The sequence below is a fragment of the Rhyacophila brunnea genome, unplaced genomic scaffold, assembly GCF_057557595.1.
Source record: "Rhyacophila brunnea isolate RB1 unplaced genomic scaffold, BYU_Rbru_1.0 scaffold_17, whole genome shotgun sequence".
Classification (NCBI taxonomy): Eukaryota; Metazoa; Arthropoda; class Insecta; order Trichoptera; family Rhyacophilidae; genus Rhyacophila; species Rhyacophila brunnea.
In genome coordinates, this window is record NW_028232827.1 from 9,448,795 (window position 1) to 9,467,362 (window position 18,568).

Sequence of the window (18,568 nt, forward strand, 5' to 3'; positions counted from 1 at the left end):
TTTGTTATGAAATGTTATTACTTATTAGGTATTAGGTGTGAACCAATATAATTATGTAATATATTACAATGTAAGTCAATGGTATATTGTCAATATCGCAAGGGATGTTTTTAAATCAATACATAAGGAATACCTTTTAGAATAAGTACCGTTATAGTTTATAGTTTGTAGATTATATTTTATTGTGAGAGTTTATAGAGTAGGCATGTTCCAACAAGTTTTGTTGTAAGAAGTAATTGTGATATACATCCAAGGGTCGATATTTAGGATGCTTTGTGTAAAAATCTATTGATCAGTAGGTCCATTGCCGACTGAAGAGGAAAGCCGATACATTCACCTACCTTTCCGCCCCTACCATTGTCTATGGATACCCTGTCATTGTCTATAGAGTGATCATACTGACACGTCTGTCGTGTTCACTTGTCAGAGTATTCTTAGTTTCAGATTATTTTAACGTATCTTGGAGACCTTGGAGACCTTGGAGTTCATATTCTGATTTAGTGGTTCTGTGTTATTAATAATTGGAAGTGACGATCAAAGTAAGTTAACTTATTATGTGTATAATAATATCATAAGATACTAGAACGTTTGTCAATGTGACAGTCGATTCTAATCGACAATAACTAATAACTTATTTATACTCTTCAGTCATTATAAAATACCACACTTTGCTTGCAAGTACGTTGTCAATAAATAGTTATGCTCAGGCTTTATTAATCTAAAGATGGCGGTGGTAGGACCCATTGAAGCATTGCCCGTGTGAATGTATCGTAGGCAATGACATCAATATGGACGAATCATCTGGGAATAAAAATGACACTCACTTTTTTGTCGGGTCTGCCGAATGGCATAATCTGTTCTAACGCATTACAATAAAGGTGATATTGCTATAAATTCCCGATGCTTTTAGTCGTGTCTGCCGAACGGTTCGGTTCGAACGGGTTCGCTCAAATGGATATTGACACTAGAAATACTATTCTAACGCCATTACAATAAAGGTGATATTGCTATAAATTCCCGATGCGTGATATCGCATAATGGAAATTGCGTGACGTCTACCTATACATGTGCGAATGTGTGCGTTGTACATTAATAATGTAATTGATCGTAGGTATAATAAAATATGTATATTGCAAAACGTACCTACTATATAAGATGGTGCGTCGTGCCATTAGGACCGACTTTTGTTACAGATCTCATACTGGTAACTTCTGTTTATACAATTGTCGAATTGTAATTATCCCCGTTCTCTAACCCCTCCCCTGCAAAGAATTACTTTTTATTTAACATGTTATTTATGTTAAATGAGTTGAGATATATTATTATATAAATCCTAACTTACCTTACAAATTAAGTTAACTAGAAATATTGCGTTTGTCATAATGGTTGAATACAATATTCAAAGTTTTGTTTGTTTTGATGCAAAAGTTTATATCGTTCCAAGATCTCACTCATTCATATCCGTCGAGGTCCCAACGCGGTCACAAAGTGCAGAATTAATGGAGTCGTAAACCGGCACCGTCTTCTCATCTTCGGTACAGGCCTGGTCGCCTGCTCTCGGATAAAGAAACCATTTGCGTCGAAGCCTTTGTGAATATTTAAAGCTTCGCCGCTTGGCACCTCGCCTACCTACACTCTAACTCTCTCCACGGAGCGAGCGTTACATTGGAGCTATTCTATTGCACTTTATCGTAAAGTGTTTCATTGACTTTTTGACAGATTCACTGTCAACCATTATTTGATTTGATAAATTATATTTTAATTAGTATCAGTGTTAGCGATTTAGCCGCGTAGTGTGTATATATCGCGAGTATTATTTTTCCAATATTCGATGCATGGCAGAGTTCTTTCGCGAATACCATCTGTAAGGGATCTTGGCATTACGTTTGACAGTAAGCTGTCATTTAGTGGTCATATAGCTATCATCTGTAAAAAGGCGCTACACATGTTGGGCTTCGTCTTGCGTACTTCCCGGGTCTTTTCGGATGTTACTGTATTAAAAATTCTTTATAATTCCTTAGTGAGAAGCCGGCTTGAGAGTGGGTCGATCGTTTGGGCCCCGCATCAGTTGAAATATGACCTTATGGTGGAGCGAGTTCAAAAGATATTTTTGAGACTCCTTTATTTGAGGTTATATGGATACTATCCGTGGCTTTATCCAACTGACTTTCTCTTAGGTATGCTTACATACTGTAGTTTAAGTGATAGAAGATATCAATATTTGGCCACGTATTTTTTTCGACTAATACGTGGTGTGAATGAGCCATTCTTGATAGAATTGACTTGTGTATCCCTGATTACTATCTTAGAAATTGGGAGCATTAGTTGTTTGTTCTCCCGAGGAGCAGCACTAACCTGCCATTGGTGATGCTAATTGGGAGGGCAATAACTCTGTTCAACCAAATCGCTTCGGATGTTGATATATTCCATCTACGTGAGAATGCGTATAGGTGGACGTTATTTTATAAATTCTTAAAATAGGGTCTGCTTAAATCATCCGGTGTACTTCCTTGTACCTATATACTTAATATTTTTTTGTATTTATACATTTATACTGTAGAATAACTTAATATTGCATAATTACAGTATTACATAATACTGTTTTAATAATATTTCTTTGTTTCTAAATGTCATGTTGTGAACGTCTTAAACTTATAATTTGTAATGTCTACAATATGTAAAATAAATTGAAAATTGAATATAAAAGTGCCCGCTGATGAGAGGGATATTTTTATTGTTATTTATAAATAATTGATTACACTCAATCGTAGAATTTTTAAAAGCGAACCGGCAATAGAAATTTGTTTATCTTTTTTAAAAAAAAATCATTTACCATTATGAAAACATATAATATTGAATTAGATTCGTTTTGGTTTGATCAATTATTACCAACTGGGTTTCACCTTTCGACTTATTCATGCACTATGGCGCTCACAATGGCTATACAAGTGAAACAGAATAATATGCTTGTTTAGTATTTATTATTTTTTTCCGACCATGTCCGATCGTATTAAGATCATATGGGCCTCCACAGAGTGGAAGTTTGTATTAACAGATTTTGTTTTTATGAGAAATGGATGTCAGCCACTTACTCAATCTATTAAGTTCATACTCTGACTTATACACAAATTGAAAAACAATATGTGTACTTGCCAGACCCACGATTCGAACCCGCCTATGACGCTATTGGCCGACGCTTAATCCGTGCAGCCATTGTGGGTGTTTTATTTATTATTTATCTACCTACTAAATTTACATATTGAATGATCGTAAAAATACATTATTACAAAGTAAAAAAAAAATATTGATGTATTAAGTCCATCACTAATTAATTCTTCTTTTGTGAGTCTTGAGCTCGTCCAGAATGCACCTCCACGAATACCTCTTTTGAGGAGCTTTTAGCATTTTTTCAACCACCAGTATCATGAGCATTTTCCTGATGTATTCAGAAATCGCTTAAAATACACTGAATACTCTTAATTTTACCTCGAACACTATTTGGAAAACGCTACTGTTGAGCGTCACACTGCATTTAACCTTAGAAATAGACAGGGGGCCCGCTTCAGGATGTGGGGGCCATGATCATGAGGTCACACTCAACAGTTAATATTATCCATTTATATTGTACGCCATGGACCAATACGTATTTTCCCACATTGGTTTCCAAATTTCAGTTGATTTTCCGTGCATAAATCGTCCATACTGTATACATGGACCTCCCGATACAGACGTTACGTTTTTTTATATCTCTAATTTTAGTTTATAGTTAATACTATAATATCCTAAGTATTATATTTCGGTATGTTAAACTTGAACAATAAAATTCATACATGAATTTTCCGAGGCAGGCTTTCCCTCGGCGATGATATACAGTTTCCAATGAAAACTGACCTCCTAGATATGCATTTCGCACTTGCCATTTTCTTTTGAAAATATAAAATGTCATAATGTATTTTGAAAAGACTTTTACGATATTCTATGCAGGTGTATTATGTAGTGAAAACATCATTCGCTTGTTGACACTCAGGATGGAATATGTTGAAGATTGTCGTTTGCGATCCATCGTAAAAAAATAGGTTAGCACTTCACGCCCCTGATCGGTGGGTATTTAGTTATTCTTTTGACTATCATTGAATATTTGGCATTCGTATTTGTGGTGTTCTCTTCTTGCCCTTTGCTCATTAAAATAAATGAATATTAAGGCGAAGTCTTCACTGAGCCTTTTTTAAAGAGGCACCTAGCGGAAAAATACGAAGCTTGCAATTTGAGACATTTTTTTGATAATTTACAATTTCAACTGTATTAATGAATAAATATGTATCTGAAAACATTAAAAAGAAAAATATTTTTTATTTTAAGTCAAAAATAAACTTACAATTGTAAAAAAATGTAATAAAATATGAATTTGTTGAATCGACTGCACCCTAGTATTACATATATTTTATGGTCATATTTATTATTTTATTTATGTATGGTCTTAATATTGAAGCTTGATTTGATATAAATAAAAAGGATTTCAAGTTATACACATTTATATTTTTTATAAAAATCGATGTTTTTTAAAATAGGTATATATAAAAAAATATTAAAACTATGACATCAAAAATCTCTTAAATGATGCTAAGAAAACTTAATAAACTAAATTTTAATAATAAATATGACCATAAAATATATGTAATAATAGGGTGAGTTCTGATTCAACAAATTCACATTTTATTACATTTTTACAATTGTAAGTTTATCTTTGAGTTAAAATAAAAAATATTTTTCTTTTTAATGTTTTCAGATACATATTTATTCATTAATATAGTTGAAATTGTAAATTATCAAAAAAATGTCTCAAATTGCAAGCTTCGTATTTTTCCGCTAGGTGCCTCTTTAAAAAAGGCTCAGTGAAGACTTCGCCTTAATGCATATCGGTATCAACAAAATCCTTTTAAAAGTCAGTCAATATACTAATGTCAAGCACTTACAGTTTTATTGTGGTTAATTGGTGATTTTATTATTGGATAAACGTAACATAATATGAAGTTTATTTAATTTTCATCTTGCATCTCGTATGTGTAGTATGCACGATCGCCTTATACGACTTTATAAACGTGTTGGGATTAAACAATTTTATTGTCACTTCCGTTCCTTTGGTACTTGTGACCGATGTGCCAAATATGCATTATAGTGCTAAACGATTTTGGATCAATTATTAAATACTAGCAAATATTACCAGGTGGCAGTACCACCTGTTAACATTCTCATACCATTACGTGTCTATCTTGCTGTCGTTGTTCTGGTATTTCAGCCTTAATTATTTGTCTGAGCTGCTGCATTAGCCTGGCAGAGTCTTTGTAGAGTATCCTTAGTTTGCAGAGCACGCCATCGCTGAACTCGTTCATTTGTCAAGCGGCGTGTTTATATTTTTTGATTGATTGTGTATGTTGCCTAAGGTTACAGTAGGTTTCAGCACCCTGTCGCTATTATAATTACCCTTAAATCTCTTGAATAACACACAAATTTCTCGATAATCTAATCACTGAATATACCAGTTATATAATTAGTCATAAGTATTTGTTTTTATTGAACTAAGCTACAATTTACAGACTGTATTGGTTAGTTATTAAAAATCAATTATGCCCTGCCTAAACCAAACCATAATAGTTTTGGTATATTTTGGGCGATACGACAAAATTGTGCACACTTTTTCATTCATACTTATTTGTTTTCATTGAATTATAAATACATAATATTACAAATATTGCTGGTTTATTTTTTTAAATGTATTAAGCCCTGCCTAACCAAACTATAATAGATAAATAATATTATTCTATCTATAATAATTATAATACCCAAAGTAATGTATGATTTATTTGCATAATTTTAGATATTTTATAGATATACGAGTATTTTTTGACTATTATCTATTATGTCATGGTTTTCGCAGGGTTTAATTGAATTTTAAAAACTTACCAACATCGTCCGTAAATTATAGTCTAATTTCAATGAAAACAAATACGTATGACTGACAAAGTTTATTGTGCAATATTTATGACGGATTTTAAGAGCCTACCTCCACCCTTCGTCACTGGAATATACTATTACCAAATTGTGAGCATCCGTTAAACTATTATGAGAGTATCATTTGTTTTATTTCACGGCCCGATTAAAATAAACGATTTCTTCGATTTTTCGAATTTGCGTTTGTACGTGTATATTTAAAACGTTTTTTCCCTATCTTTCTCACACATTTTGATATGTTTTCTCTTATGCGTTACATATATTTTTTTCTATTCAATTACACTTTCAATAATATATATTTTCAACGTTTATTATCGGGTTATGTTCTTTTATCGCTACAAGATCGGAAATCTTGTGTGTGTTTCGGATATCCGCTTCAAGCAACGGTGCCTTGAAATGTTTTCATTACATTTAATGAATTCGAGCAAACTTTGCAGGATGAGGGTTTTACGTAAAAATAAATATGCACATAACAGTTACTTTAAACGGTTTTCAACCCTTGTACAAGATTTTTACTGAGTCATCTGAAAGTGATTCCAACTTTAGAAGAGCCCAATCAGCCCTTTGAAACATTTCATGTACAAATTTGAAGTTTTTTTATTATCAAGGCCGTTGAAAATTTTTGTTTTGTAAAAGGCGTAATAATTAATATTTAATTGCTTGTCCGTCTTTTAAATTCTAATCTTTTGTGACGTGCTTACTTGTACTATGCAAATTATTTTAATTTTAATGTCTCTCCCACTTTATGCAATCATTAATAATATTATTATGTATGTATCTGTATTAATTGAACATACATAATTTTGAAAACACTTCTGAGAATTAGCTCTGGGGCGTTCATAAACATAATGCAAAGGCCCCTTTATTCGAATACAATGGCCTCCTATATTATATCGAGCGCGACACCGGTGTCCCGTCTGAAACGGGCCTTAACGTAAGTAAGTAAATATCGATTTTTTTATTGATAATAGCAAAAGACAAGAGGCTTTGAAAGTGGCTGCACATTGCCAAAATTGTACGCACACATCAATAAGTAGACGTGTTTCGTTTTTATTGTTAGTGATGCTGAGAAATTATTACGGCTTGTATGCTAGGATTGTTTAGTCACAGTCAGGTCCATTATTTTACATTTTGGTATTATACTATACCTTGTATTAATTTATAATTAACGATTAACCGAGCCTTCGTCAAATGTCGTTTTTAAATGAATATTTTTTCACAGAGCACCCATTTCTAAACAGTTCTTATAGTATGTTTTATTTATAAAATAGAAACACTTCCGGCTTAGTATATATTCAGAGTTCACAGAGATTTAATCAATAATAACAGAGAGTCCTTCAAACGGTACACGAAAATAGTTTAACAAGATAAGATGACTCGTTCGACCAAATAACCAGATGAACTTGCCAAAGAATTAGTTCAGATCACATTTGACAAATATAAATCACATATATCACTAGAAACGAATACCGATAGTGTAAGGTGCTGAGTTTCAAAAATAGAAGACCTGTATGATCAAAATGGTCAGAGTTAATTAAACTAAGCTGATTGGCTGTAACACTGTGAGAGATAAAAATTACGTAGTTAACATAGAGTTAAATCCTCATCCGTCTACATAGCGCTTGCGGTGTCCAGTCAATAGGCAGTGCCATCTATGGGTCTCTTTTTGAAGTAACGCCGCTACAGTCTACAAACAAGTCCCAATGGCTACACTATTTTTTTAGAATTCTATTATGTTAGTCTTACTCATTGAAAAAAATGATAAAACATTATTATAAGCGTATTTTTTCTGTAAATATACAGTAATACCCCGAAGTTACGCGATAGATCTGCCCGACGAAAATCGCGTCAAGTTCGTGTAAATCGTACAACTTTGCATATAAATACATATAAATTTTGTTTAATTGCGTCCAAGGACTAACAAAAATACTAGTTTAGAAGAAAATATTTAATAAAATTGCAGTTCTTTGTAGGTACATATTATTAATATCCACAAAGAATATAACAAAAATTAATTATCTATAAAACTTATTTCGATGTCGATTGCTATATAAAATCTAACAAATTCGTCGGACAACGCAATGCCTTCTTTTTTTCACGCAGAATTTCTTCGTACTAATATTTTTTCCCCATGTTTTGTAGCTATAACGCGTTCTTCGTTGGAGTCGTATGATTTTTAAAATTTATAAGCCCTTTTCAATTGAGCTGAGCCGTTCTTCAAGCTTGCAATTGTCAAGTGCTTTTCCAGTAGAACCGCGTTACTCCGAGTTATCGTATTACTGTACCTACCAATTTTCGTAGAGGTTCACAATATATGAACATTAATGTTTTTTTCTCAGGAAAAACGTAAAGATTAGAAAAAATGTATAAATAAACTGATCACGGTGCGCTGTTTTTTTGTTTTTTGTTTTTTGAGAAACTGTTAAGTATAATATTATACTGTTTTTTTTCATCTCACTCTGAATCAATGTATAATACCAACATTACCAAATAATGTTAACCCATGATATATGTTTTAATGAACATGCATTTTTGTCTCTCTAAGTGGTGCCTGTTGATGTATGTGCGTTGGCTAAAATATGTGCTGTCACAGATTTGAGGTTATATTAATAAACAAACATACGAATTAAAATTAATTGTTGTCATAATTCATTGTTTAATTGAAATGAATCGTGAATATATCATTATATTGACATCTACAAAATGTGATATTTCATAATAATTAATTAATGCTCAGGTATATTAATAGATACCTATACTTAAGTGTGACATAATATCGTAGTGATCAATTAATTAATTAGATATTATATTTATTATTTATCGCCCTGCCGCCCCTGGTGGCACAGTGCGCGTCCTTTATTATTTAGCGCCCGCGATGAAATAATAAAGCGGTGCTTTATGCACGGTGCACGCGCCCCGGCCCGCCAGTGGCGTCGGCCAAACAACAGCGGCGCGCATTTCATCGTGTTAACTGTCGGCCGGGCGGGCTATTCCACGTCGCGGCGAGTCCTGAGTTACGATTTGTCTCACAGATAAAAATGACAAAGTAATCTCGAATTACGCCGGCGTAAAACTTCGATTAAACTCGCTAGAGAAGATTCGGTTACAAAAGTTCTCATTCCATATACTGTTGCCATAACCACACTAAACTTGTGCTGCGTTCTCACTGGTCGATTTTTCTTGTTCAACTGTCTGGCGAATGATGAATGTTGGTCAAGCAATCGAAAGGAATGTTCCCATGTATTGAATTAAGTTGAACTGTTACCCTCCTTTCACATTATACGGTTTTGGCCGTACGGAAAAAATCGAACGGTCAAAATCCGAATCGGCAACAAGTTCACGCTCGTTTCTAACTATACGGTTTATGCACGGTATTTTCCGTCACTAGCTCAGTTTGCGGTTCAGTGTTGTGTTGAGTCATCGGTGACCGTCCGGCCGCCGTGCAATGCAGTGACAATGGACGGCTGCTATACGGTGCCGTTTCGGTTTTCAACCGTTGCCGAGTAATATGACAAGGCTTTTCTTCACGCCACTAAAAGAATGTCGCCGTTCGATTTTTTGCCGTACGGCCAAAACCGTATAATGTGAAAGGAGGGTATCATAAGCAAGATTACATCAAGCACAAAAATTTGACGAGCCGATGTGAGTTGTTATCACTTTGGTTACTCGAGGCAACTTGCGAGGCAACCTGTCGACTCAAGAATGATTCACCGTTTAAACAACAGAAATAGAAAGGACACCAAATTAATTCAATTGAACTTACTAGTTTATCAACTTTCTTTTTTTCTCACTTGTCAAATGACTTTTAACTGTCGTTCAGTATACAGTTTAACGATAAAAATAGCCACATGAAAACGCGACATTTGAACATTATTTTTAAGCCTGATTATTATAAGATGCATCAATTGCCTTTTTTATTATTATGTTATTTTACTCATAACTGTCAAAGTAACAACAGGTGTCGCTTTTTATAAACAAAAAATTCTTACTGAAATAATTTAGAAGTGTCAAAAATTATTTTACTCAAATAACTAAGTACTTATTATTTAAAAATGTAAAATTTATTTTGCTTTTTAATATGTAAAACTATGTAATGGGTAAAGCATAATATTGTTTATCTTGCCTTATAATATCACCAGTGTCATAATTGTGCTTTATATAAAATACAAAGCGATATAAATACCTAAACGTGTTTCTTTAATATAGGCATATATAATATCACATCACACATCCAAACGCAACCGTGTGAATATAATATATTAACGGGGATAGGATGAAAACTCCAAACAGCCTCCAATAATTTTAATAATTATTGTGCATAAAAAGTCTCACAAGATTCTATTATAATATAGAAACTCCCTGTTTTTGTTCGTGATTTGGCATCATTATCCATTTATTTCGTCTACACTTCACAAGTGTCTTAGCCGGCTCGCACATCACAACTCGCCTTGTATGCCTGACGGCCATAAATCAAAACTTCTGAGACTGCGCATACGTACAGCCTGCGGCCATCGGCCATTTCTGTATCTGTCTCTGTCTACACTGTCATTGCTCGCTCATCGCTGGTCACCGCGTTTGACGTTTGTTCATACAATCAACACAATAAAAATAGCAGACGAGAGACTTCTCCTTTTTCGCGTTTGACGTTTGCCGCTAGGTAGATGTGCGAGGTTGTAGCATGCAACATTCGCCGGCAGTCTCAGACGTTTTGATTTATGGCTGTCAGGCACACAAGGCGAGTTGTGATGTTGCGAGCCGGCTTAGTGTCATTTTTACGACTGAAATGTGTGATGAACATACATTTTTTAGTAGTTTCAGTGTATATTGTGGTCTTCCGATATGTTAGAGGCGATATTGCGAATAGTAAGGATGAAGATGTACGAATTTCGAATGATTTTTAATCAGTATTTTCGATAACATTATCAGGAAAACTTTTCCAATTATTAGCATTTTGTTTTTAACACTATTTTTTGTCATTGTTTACAGGAAATTGCTGCTATCCTAATCAGTTTCGAGAGACATACAGAATGGCAGTCGAAGGAAGTAAAAATAAGGTAAGATATTATTAAAGATCTCTTCGCAATTTATTTATTTTAGACTTAGTATTTTAAGTTAAAATCGATTTATACTGAATTGACTTAATTTTTTTTTGTTACCATGAAATAAACATTAAATAGTATAAATAATTCAAGACAAGACAACACCACATGAACAAATAGAGAAAATAATTAAATAGGTATAAACATTAGTTACATACAAAATCATACAAAATTACAATGAAGTATAAGACATTATTTTATGAATTTCTAAATAGGTCCACCTATATTGTCACCCTCAGGTTAGAGCGTAAGTAGTATAATATATCAGTATGGATCAAAATTGATGAAACTTGCACGGGTTGTAGACTGCATTGTTGGTACCCAATTATATTATTATTATTATTCGACCATGTCCGATCCTAATAGGATCATATGGGCCTCCACAGAGTAGAGGTTTGTATTAACAGATTTTGTTTTTTACGAGAAATGGATGTCAGCCACTTGCTCAACCTATTAGGTCCACACCCTGACTCACACACAATTTGAAAAACAATATGTGTACTTGCCAGACCCAGGATTCGAACCTGGGACCCATCGCGTTATAGTCCAACGCTTAAGCCGCGCGGCCACCGTGGGTACCCAATTACTAAACTTTAATATCGATTCTCAATATACCTACCAAAAGAAACTTTCCCGAAAATGACGCACTTGTAACAATATGAGGGACAAAAGGGAAGAAATTTGCGATTTTTATTTCTTCATTATGTATTTCTGTCTATTTTTCATTACATATTTCACGCGAACAAAGTATGGACTGCCTCAGGCCTTGTCCAGATGGTACAATTTAACTCGCGCGAATCCCAGATAGATGTGACCTCATTGAGCCGTCCACTTGTAACCGCCGCGAGTCACTTTTCGCGCGCGGTCGGGGTACAGGTAACCTCATTAAGCTGTCCACACGCGCTCGCGCCATCTGAACAAGCTCTTAATTAGTCTTTAGTTCAAATAGTATGCGCTTGTGATACGGGCTTTTGTTGAATTTAACTTGATTTGCTAATTAAACTACTTTGCTAATGGAAAATATCACTGTATAACCCTCAGTATATGCAATTAAATGGAAAACGTAGCTTTCGATTTATTAGACTTAAATAAACATATAAATTATTACGATTAAATTGTTGGCACGGTTAAGTACATAACATACCAAAATATAACAGTAATAACATCACACCATCCCCTAAGGGAAACTATATATGTACATTATATAAATGTTTAATTATGCATTAAAATATTAATGCCAAACCAATTATATAGCCGTCGTCAGGCAGTTGACAAAATAAATTAATATTCATAACAATGTAGCATAACATGTGGCACATATTTAATAGTAGATAAATCATGGCTGTAAAACCGTGAACCATTGTGAAATAAATTATTTTAAATTTTCAACAATTTTCTGCTACAATATACGTTATTACTATTACTTGCTTTCACCCTATCATGTAGAAACGTCAGAGCATAGGGCTGGCATAAATTCGCGTCGTTTCTCTCGTCTTCTGTCATGTGAGACCCGCTGCGGGTGGATTGTTTTTGTAGTAGGTACCGCTGTTGGTTGATGGGTAGGGCACTAGGTTTTTTTGGATGGATTGGAAGGATTCGGAGTGTGGACTCTGACAAAATGTCCCGTCCACGCAAAACTGTGATCACATTCGTCACCTAGGCCTGATATACCAGCTACCAGTACCAGTATATCCCTGAAATTCGGCGGAGATATTCATTCTCAAAGCTAAAAATTTAAGAATATTAGTACTTACTGATACTTGGTAAAACGCGCCTTTTTGATATTATAATATGGTTAATACTAATTATTAATTTATAAATTTTATAAATTATCATGGACCGGGTAAGCGCTGAATCTCTTAAAAGGATTCAATAACAAGAAATTAAGATACAATTCATATTAAATTCTACAGGTGTCAAATTGTACCTGTAGACCTGGAAACCTGTAGAATTTAATATTAATTATATTTTCATTTCTTGTAAAATGGAATTCTACCAAGTAAATGCTAACTCAATTAATGGATTCAATAACGTTCATAATGGTAAATTACAAGAGGCTCCTGAGACATACAAGTTTGAACAGCCATGGCGTGTATTAGCTGTCTATTTAGATCGGCTTATGTCACGAACATGCAGCCAGCTTGCAGGCAATATTATTATTATTATTGATGTTATATACATATTGATCAAAGTGGATTAGTTGAGAATACGTTAATTAATTTTGGGACCATTTCCAATATTCACTATAGAATTGATTGACACTATTTATTGAGCCCCCCATTATCTAAACTTGGCAAACTTGTGTGATATTCTGATGGCAGTGCGATTCTGCTTTAAATCAATTACATTTAATCTTGCTATATAATAATTATCTTCTTTTCTTTCTGAAAGAGTTTCTGATAATTTCTATACCTATACTGTAATCCCGAATACGTGAAATGAGACGTATATTTTCAAAAACCTATAAGTGCAGAAATGGTCTAAACATATTATATTGCATAATTAACTATTTTTTTTATTCAAACGAATAATTCACAAGATTTAAGGATATATCATTCTGATTATTGAACATTATATAATTTAGAAAAACACTTTCTGAGAGAGTATATTATAACCAATAGAAAAAATCTTTTGATGACCAATAGTTTAAATTTGTCGCTATTAGTATGTCACACCATAGCATATTGGATAAAATGCGCCGGTTGGGGCGTTTACTCGTAGGAGATGCAGGGTTCGATTCCCGGCCGGGTGGCTTACTTTTTTCAAAAAAGATTTTTTCTATTGGTTATAATATACTTTCTCAGAAAGTGTTTTTCTAAATTATATAATATATTATACTGCCTTATGGTCTCTTTCGAATAGATGATATTGACTACAAATTGGTATTACCAAGCAACGGGATGAGTGGATAATTATAATGGACGTTTTTTGTAGGGAGGCTCTCTTCCAGCTAGCGTATTTTACAAATATTTTTACATTAGGTGAGAATACAACACGGATTGAAAACAAATTAACTTAATTACAGAAAAGTTACTGGTACTGATTTACTAGTTTGTGCAAAATGGCGACAAATACAGATTTATGAACTTAAAATGGCCTTGGTTAGATCAATAATTTAAATTATAATCATAATAATGCATCGGTTTACGAGTCGTGGTTAGGGATTCCAATCCCAAGATCCCGACCTATTTTCGATACCTATGAATCCCGGGATTGATAAAATAAACTGAGTTTGAATGAAGTTTGATTTATACCCATGTGTAAGTTGCCGATTCATTTTATTTTTTCACATAAATTAATAAAAATGAGAAATATTGGAAAAACAATACTTCGCACTATTAACAAAGTAATTCCATCATGATCTCATACATTTCACGGCAGTTTCATATTTGGCTGACTAATTAAATTTATGAAGCGGAAAGGCCATAAGTACACCATGATTTGCTTTACTATTTTAAATCTCGCTAACCCATTCATTAAGTCTTCACTATCAGAAACAGCAATCTCATATTAAATTCACATTATTATTTATATTAAAATATTATTTACTCCATTAAAACTTTTGTATTTCCAAGACTGAACGTATACAATATTAGCAATAAATGTCTTAAATAGTATAAACTGTACTAGATTTATTTTTGACCGATTTTATCAATGTTATTTTTTAATATAAAAATTTTATATTAACAATGGAAAAAATGCCAATCCCGGGGCCGGTCCCGGGATCCCGGGATTGTCAAATTGTAATCCCGAAATCCCGAGATCAGAATTTTGGCTCGGGATTGGATTCCCTAGTCGTGGTGATGCATTATAATGATGATGGCAATAATAGATATTATTCTATAACTGATTTTTTCATACAGCATGTAAATGGTTTATACCTTCATACTACTGAAAGTATAGTTAGTTTAACAATAAATTAAAATTGTACGAATTAATGCAATTGTTAATGGTTGATACACAATACAAGTTTTGCTTATTATTCTATTTTGAAAATACAATACGTTGAAAAAAAAAAACCAACGACTTAAAACCAACCATTTGTGTACAATTGAAATACAAACACGTTATTTGCTACAAATATTGGATCAGTATTTGAAAATAGACACCTCAGATAATAAAACCTGAAACACAAAATATAACAATTTGCATCTAGTTGTATTTTTAAGTTATTAAGTTATAAAGTTATCTACTTAATTAAGACGTTAAATTAATCCAATCGGTATTGGTATCGGATGGTGATCGATTTTCAGACAAAGTAGTATCTTAGTTAAATACATTTTCACATAATATAAATATATGGTTATGTGGAAAAGGCTCTCAACATTTTTTTTTAACTTATATGCTATGTTTACATTTCTGCCACTTAATTGTAAACTTTCATAATATTTAATTTCCTTTAAATTATTTCGTATTATTTTTATTCTTCAGATAGCAAGACGACGTGTCACATATTAAAATAAATATTTAAATAAAATAACATTTTCAAGGTATAAATGAATCATAAATTTATATCACCATTAATTTATAATTGACTTTTGGAAAATATAACACTTCTATATTAATTAGCTATTTCTTTTATTCAACGAATAATTCACAAGATTTAAGAATGTGATATTCTAATTATTGAACATACATAATTCTGAATACACTCCTGAGAAAATAATTATAGCCTATAGAAAAAATCTTTTTCAAAAAAAGTAAGACACCCGGCGGGAATCGAACCAGCGTCTCTTGGGTTTCGCGCCCTGTGCATAACCACTATGCTACGACTGCTACGCTTAATTGCGACAAATTTTAACTATTGGCCTTATTAATACCTGCTCATAAGCGATCTCTAAATTTAATTGAGTTACGGTTGGCAATCGATTTTTGTATTCTAAATTACTTTCTTACTTACTTTTAAAATTTGTCGTAATTAAGCATGGCAGTCGTAGCATAGTGGTAATGCATAGCGCGCGAAACCCAAGAGACGCTGGTTCGATTCCAGCCGGGTGTCTTACTTTTTTCGAAAAAGATTTTTTTCATTTGGCTATATTTTCTCATGAGTGTTTTCAGAATTATGTTCAATAATTAGAATATTGCATTCTTAAATTTTGTGAATTATTTGTTGGAGAGAAATAGTTAATTAAAAATTATTAGCAAGTTCAAGTAAGTTGCAACAGAAAAATATTGGAGAGATCCGTGATGTCGGTTAGTAATTAAAGTAATAAGTACTTTAATTTAGAATACAAAAATCGATTGCCTACCGTAAATCAATTTAGAGATCGCTTATGAGGCCAATAGTTAAAATTTGTCGCAATTAAGCGTAGCATAGTGGTTATGCACAGGGCGCGAAACCCAAGAGACGTTGGTTCGATTCCAGCCGGGTGTCTTACTTTTTTCGAAAAAGATTTTTTCTATTGGCTATAACTTATATCTTATTTTTAATGGGTTGTCAAACAATGTAATTAGTAGTTTGAACTGTAATAGACTGGTTTCGTTCATGGGCGATTCCAAAAATACACTTCAGTTCAGTATGAGAATAAACTTATAGAATTTATTCTATAACTCTGAAATTCACTGTCGAGCGATGCTAATAATAAAACCATTTTTTTCTGTAAATGTTCCCCGTTTATTTAAGTTATCCCAATGTAAGGTAGAGTAAAAAATATTTTCCACTTTCGAAAAATTTTCGCAGTAAGATTTCCGAGTTTTCTAATAGAGTTTAATATTTAAAGTTTGATTAAAATGATAGAAGCCTTTTGGGCAGGCGTACATGTTTTAAATCACATAAATGCTCAAAGTTGTTTCAATAAAAAACGCAACTTTTCGCTCAACTTTCGTCCAACTTTGGCTAGAAGTGATACGGAAGTTTTTAATCGCTCTCCAGCTATGCCGGGCGCTTTAAATAATATATTTGCTTCGCGAAGAATTAAAATCGCCTCACCTTGCTTATCTTCTACTAACTCGCTAGAAAATCATGTAAGATAGTCTCGTAAAATATCTGGTGGCGCTTTTACCAGTGGACTGTAATTTGAAGGTGATACTGGATTGGTGGATTGCTGATATAGGGGGGGGGGGGGGGGTTACACAGGATGCCATACACTGACCTTTATGTTGAGAGGGCTGGCGCGCGCTGGCGCCGGTTCGGTGCTCACGCACTCATGCACAGTTTGATAGATGATATATGAGGTCGATGAATGATCATGATATGTATTATGATTGATGGACGCGACGTTCACTCAAACCGTAACAGACTTAGTGCAACGAAGGTCTAATAGATATGTTTTGAATCACTCGGTAGTTGACGCGGTGCGGCAACACGCACCCGTTCGTTGTCTTGAGATAACTGACCTTAACTTTTATCATGGTCGATGATGACCCGTGACTGGTGGTCTTGTGACAATAGTTGGGGATTTAAGGTTGGTAAAAACAAAGGATGACTGCAAATATAAATGGCCCAACCAATATCCATTAGACATAACCTTCGTATTAGGTACAGCCCTGGCCGCCTCTAACTTCTACTCTTCGGCGTCCACTACTCTGGATCTCCAGTTAGATGGGATTCGCAGTATCACCGATTTTCTCAACATTAGGCACTTTGATGACAATTTGGTGTCCTTTCTTAATATTATATGTCATGACCAGCGAAGACTGCAGATTTTCAAAAAAATCGGATTGTGTACTTATGTACGCGCGTTAGAAGTAATACTTCTTTGGTGTAAGAAAACTTGTGATAACCTAAATTCTTCGACTAGCTCTTAAGTAAATAAATAATTAATTAACACCCACGGTGGCCGCGCGGCTTAAGCATTGGACTATCGCGTCGTGGGTCCCAGGTTCGAATCCTGGGTCTGGCAAGTACACATATTGTTTTTTCAATCTGTGTCTGTCATGGTATGGACCTAATAGGTTGAGCAAGTGGCTGACATCCATTTCTCGTAAAAAAAAAACAAAATCTGTTAATGCAAACCTTTACTCTGTTGAGGCTCATAATATGATCCTATTAGGATCGGACATGGTCGAAAAAAAAATGTCTATATGGCAAATGCCCATATATTTTGTGTTCCGCCACGGCTGAAAAATATGAGCGAGTGTAGCAATGTTTGCTGTTGTTTTATACTGTTTCATGGAAAGTAGCGACAGATGGTCAAAAGTAATGTTAATTTGATTAAAGCGCGCAAATTATTATGATGGACAAAATATATTATATTATAATATGCCATACGACTCAATGTCAGTAGCGTAGTAATATACGTGAAATAATCCTAAACACCCAGGCTCTAACAAAATCACATAAATGTATTGTAACCTCACCAGGAATCATACTCGTAGCCCTTGGATGAGAAGTTAATGTTTTACGTACTGGGCTACGAGGCCCTCATGGTAATATAATATGTGGACATGCTTTGAGTATCAAACAAATGTTTATGCATGTGCACTTGTGTATTAATTATTGTATACTTTGTTTGTAGGTG

The 18,568-nt window shown here is 33.7% G+C and overlaps 1 protein-coding gene across 1 annotated transcript in view; it reads left to right on the top strand.

Moving 5' to 3' along the window:
- Camta (Calmodulin-binding transcription activator) overlaps nt 1-18,568 on the top strand; it is a 604,660-nt gene that overhangs the window by 282,958 nt on the left and 303,134 nt on the right. The window contains exon 4 of the mRNA XM_085944160.1: nt 10,996-11,063. Coding sequence (XP_085800286.1) covers nt 10,996-11,063 — 68 coding nt within the window. The remainder of the gene's footprint in view (nt 1-10,995; nt 11,064-18,568) is intronic.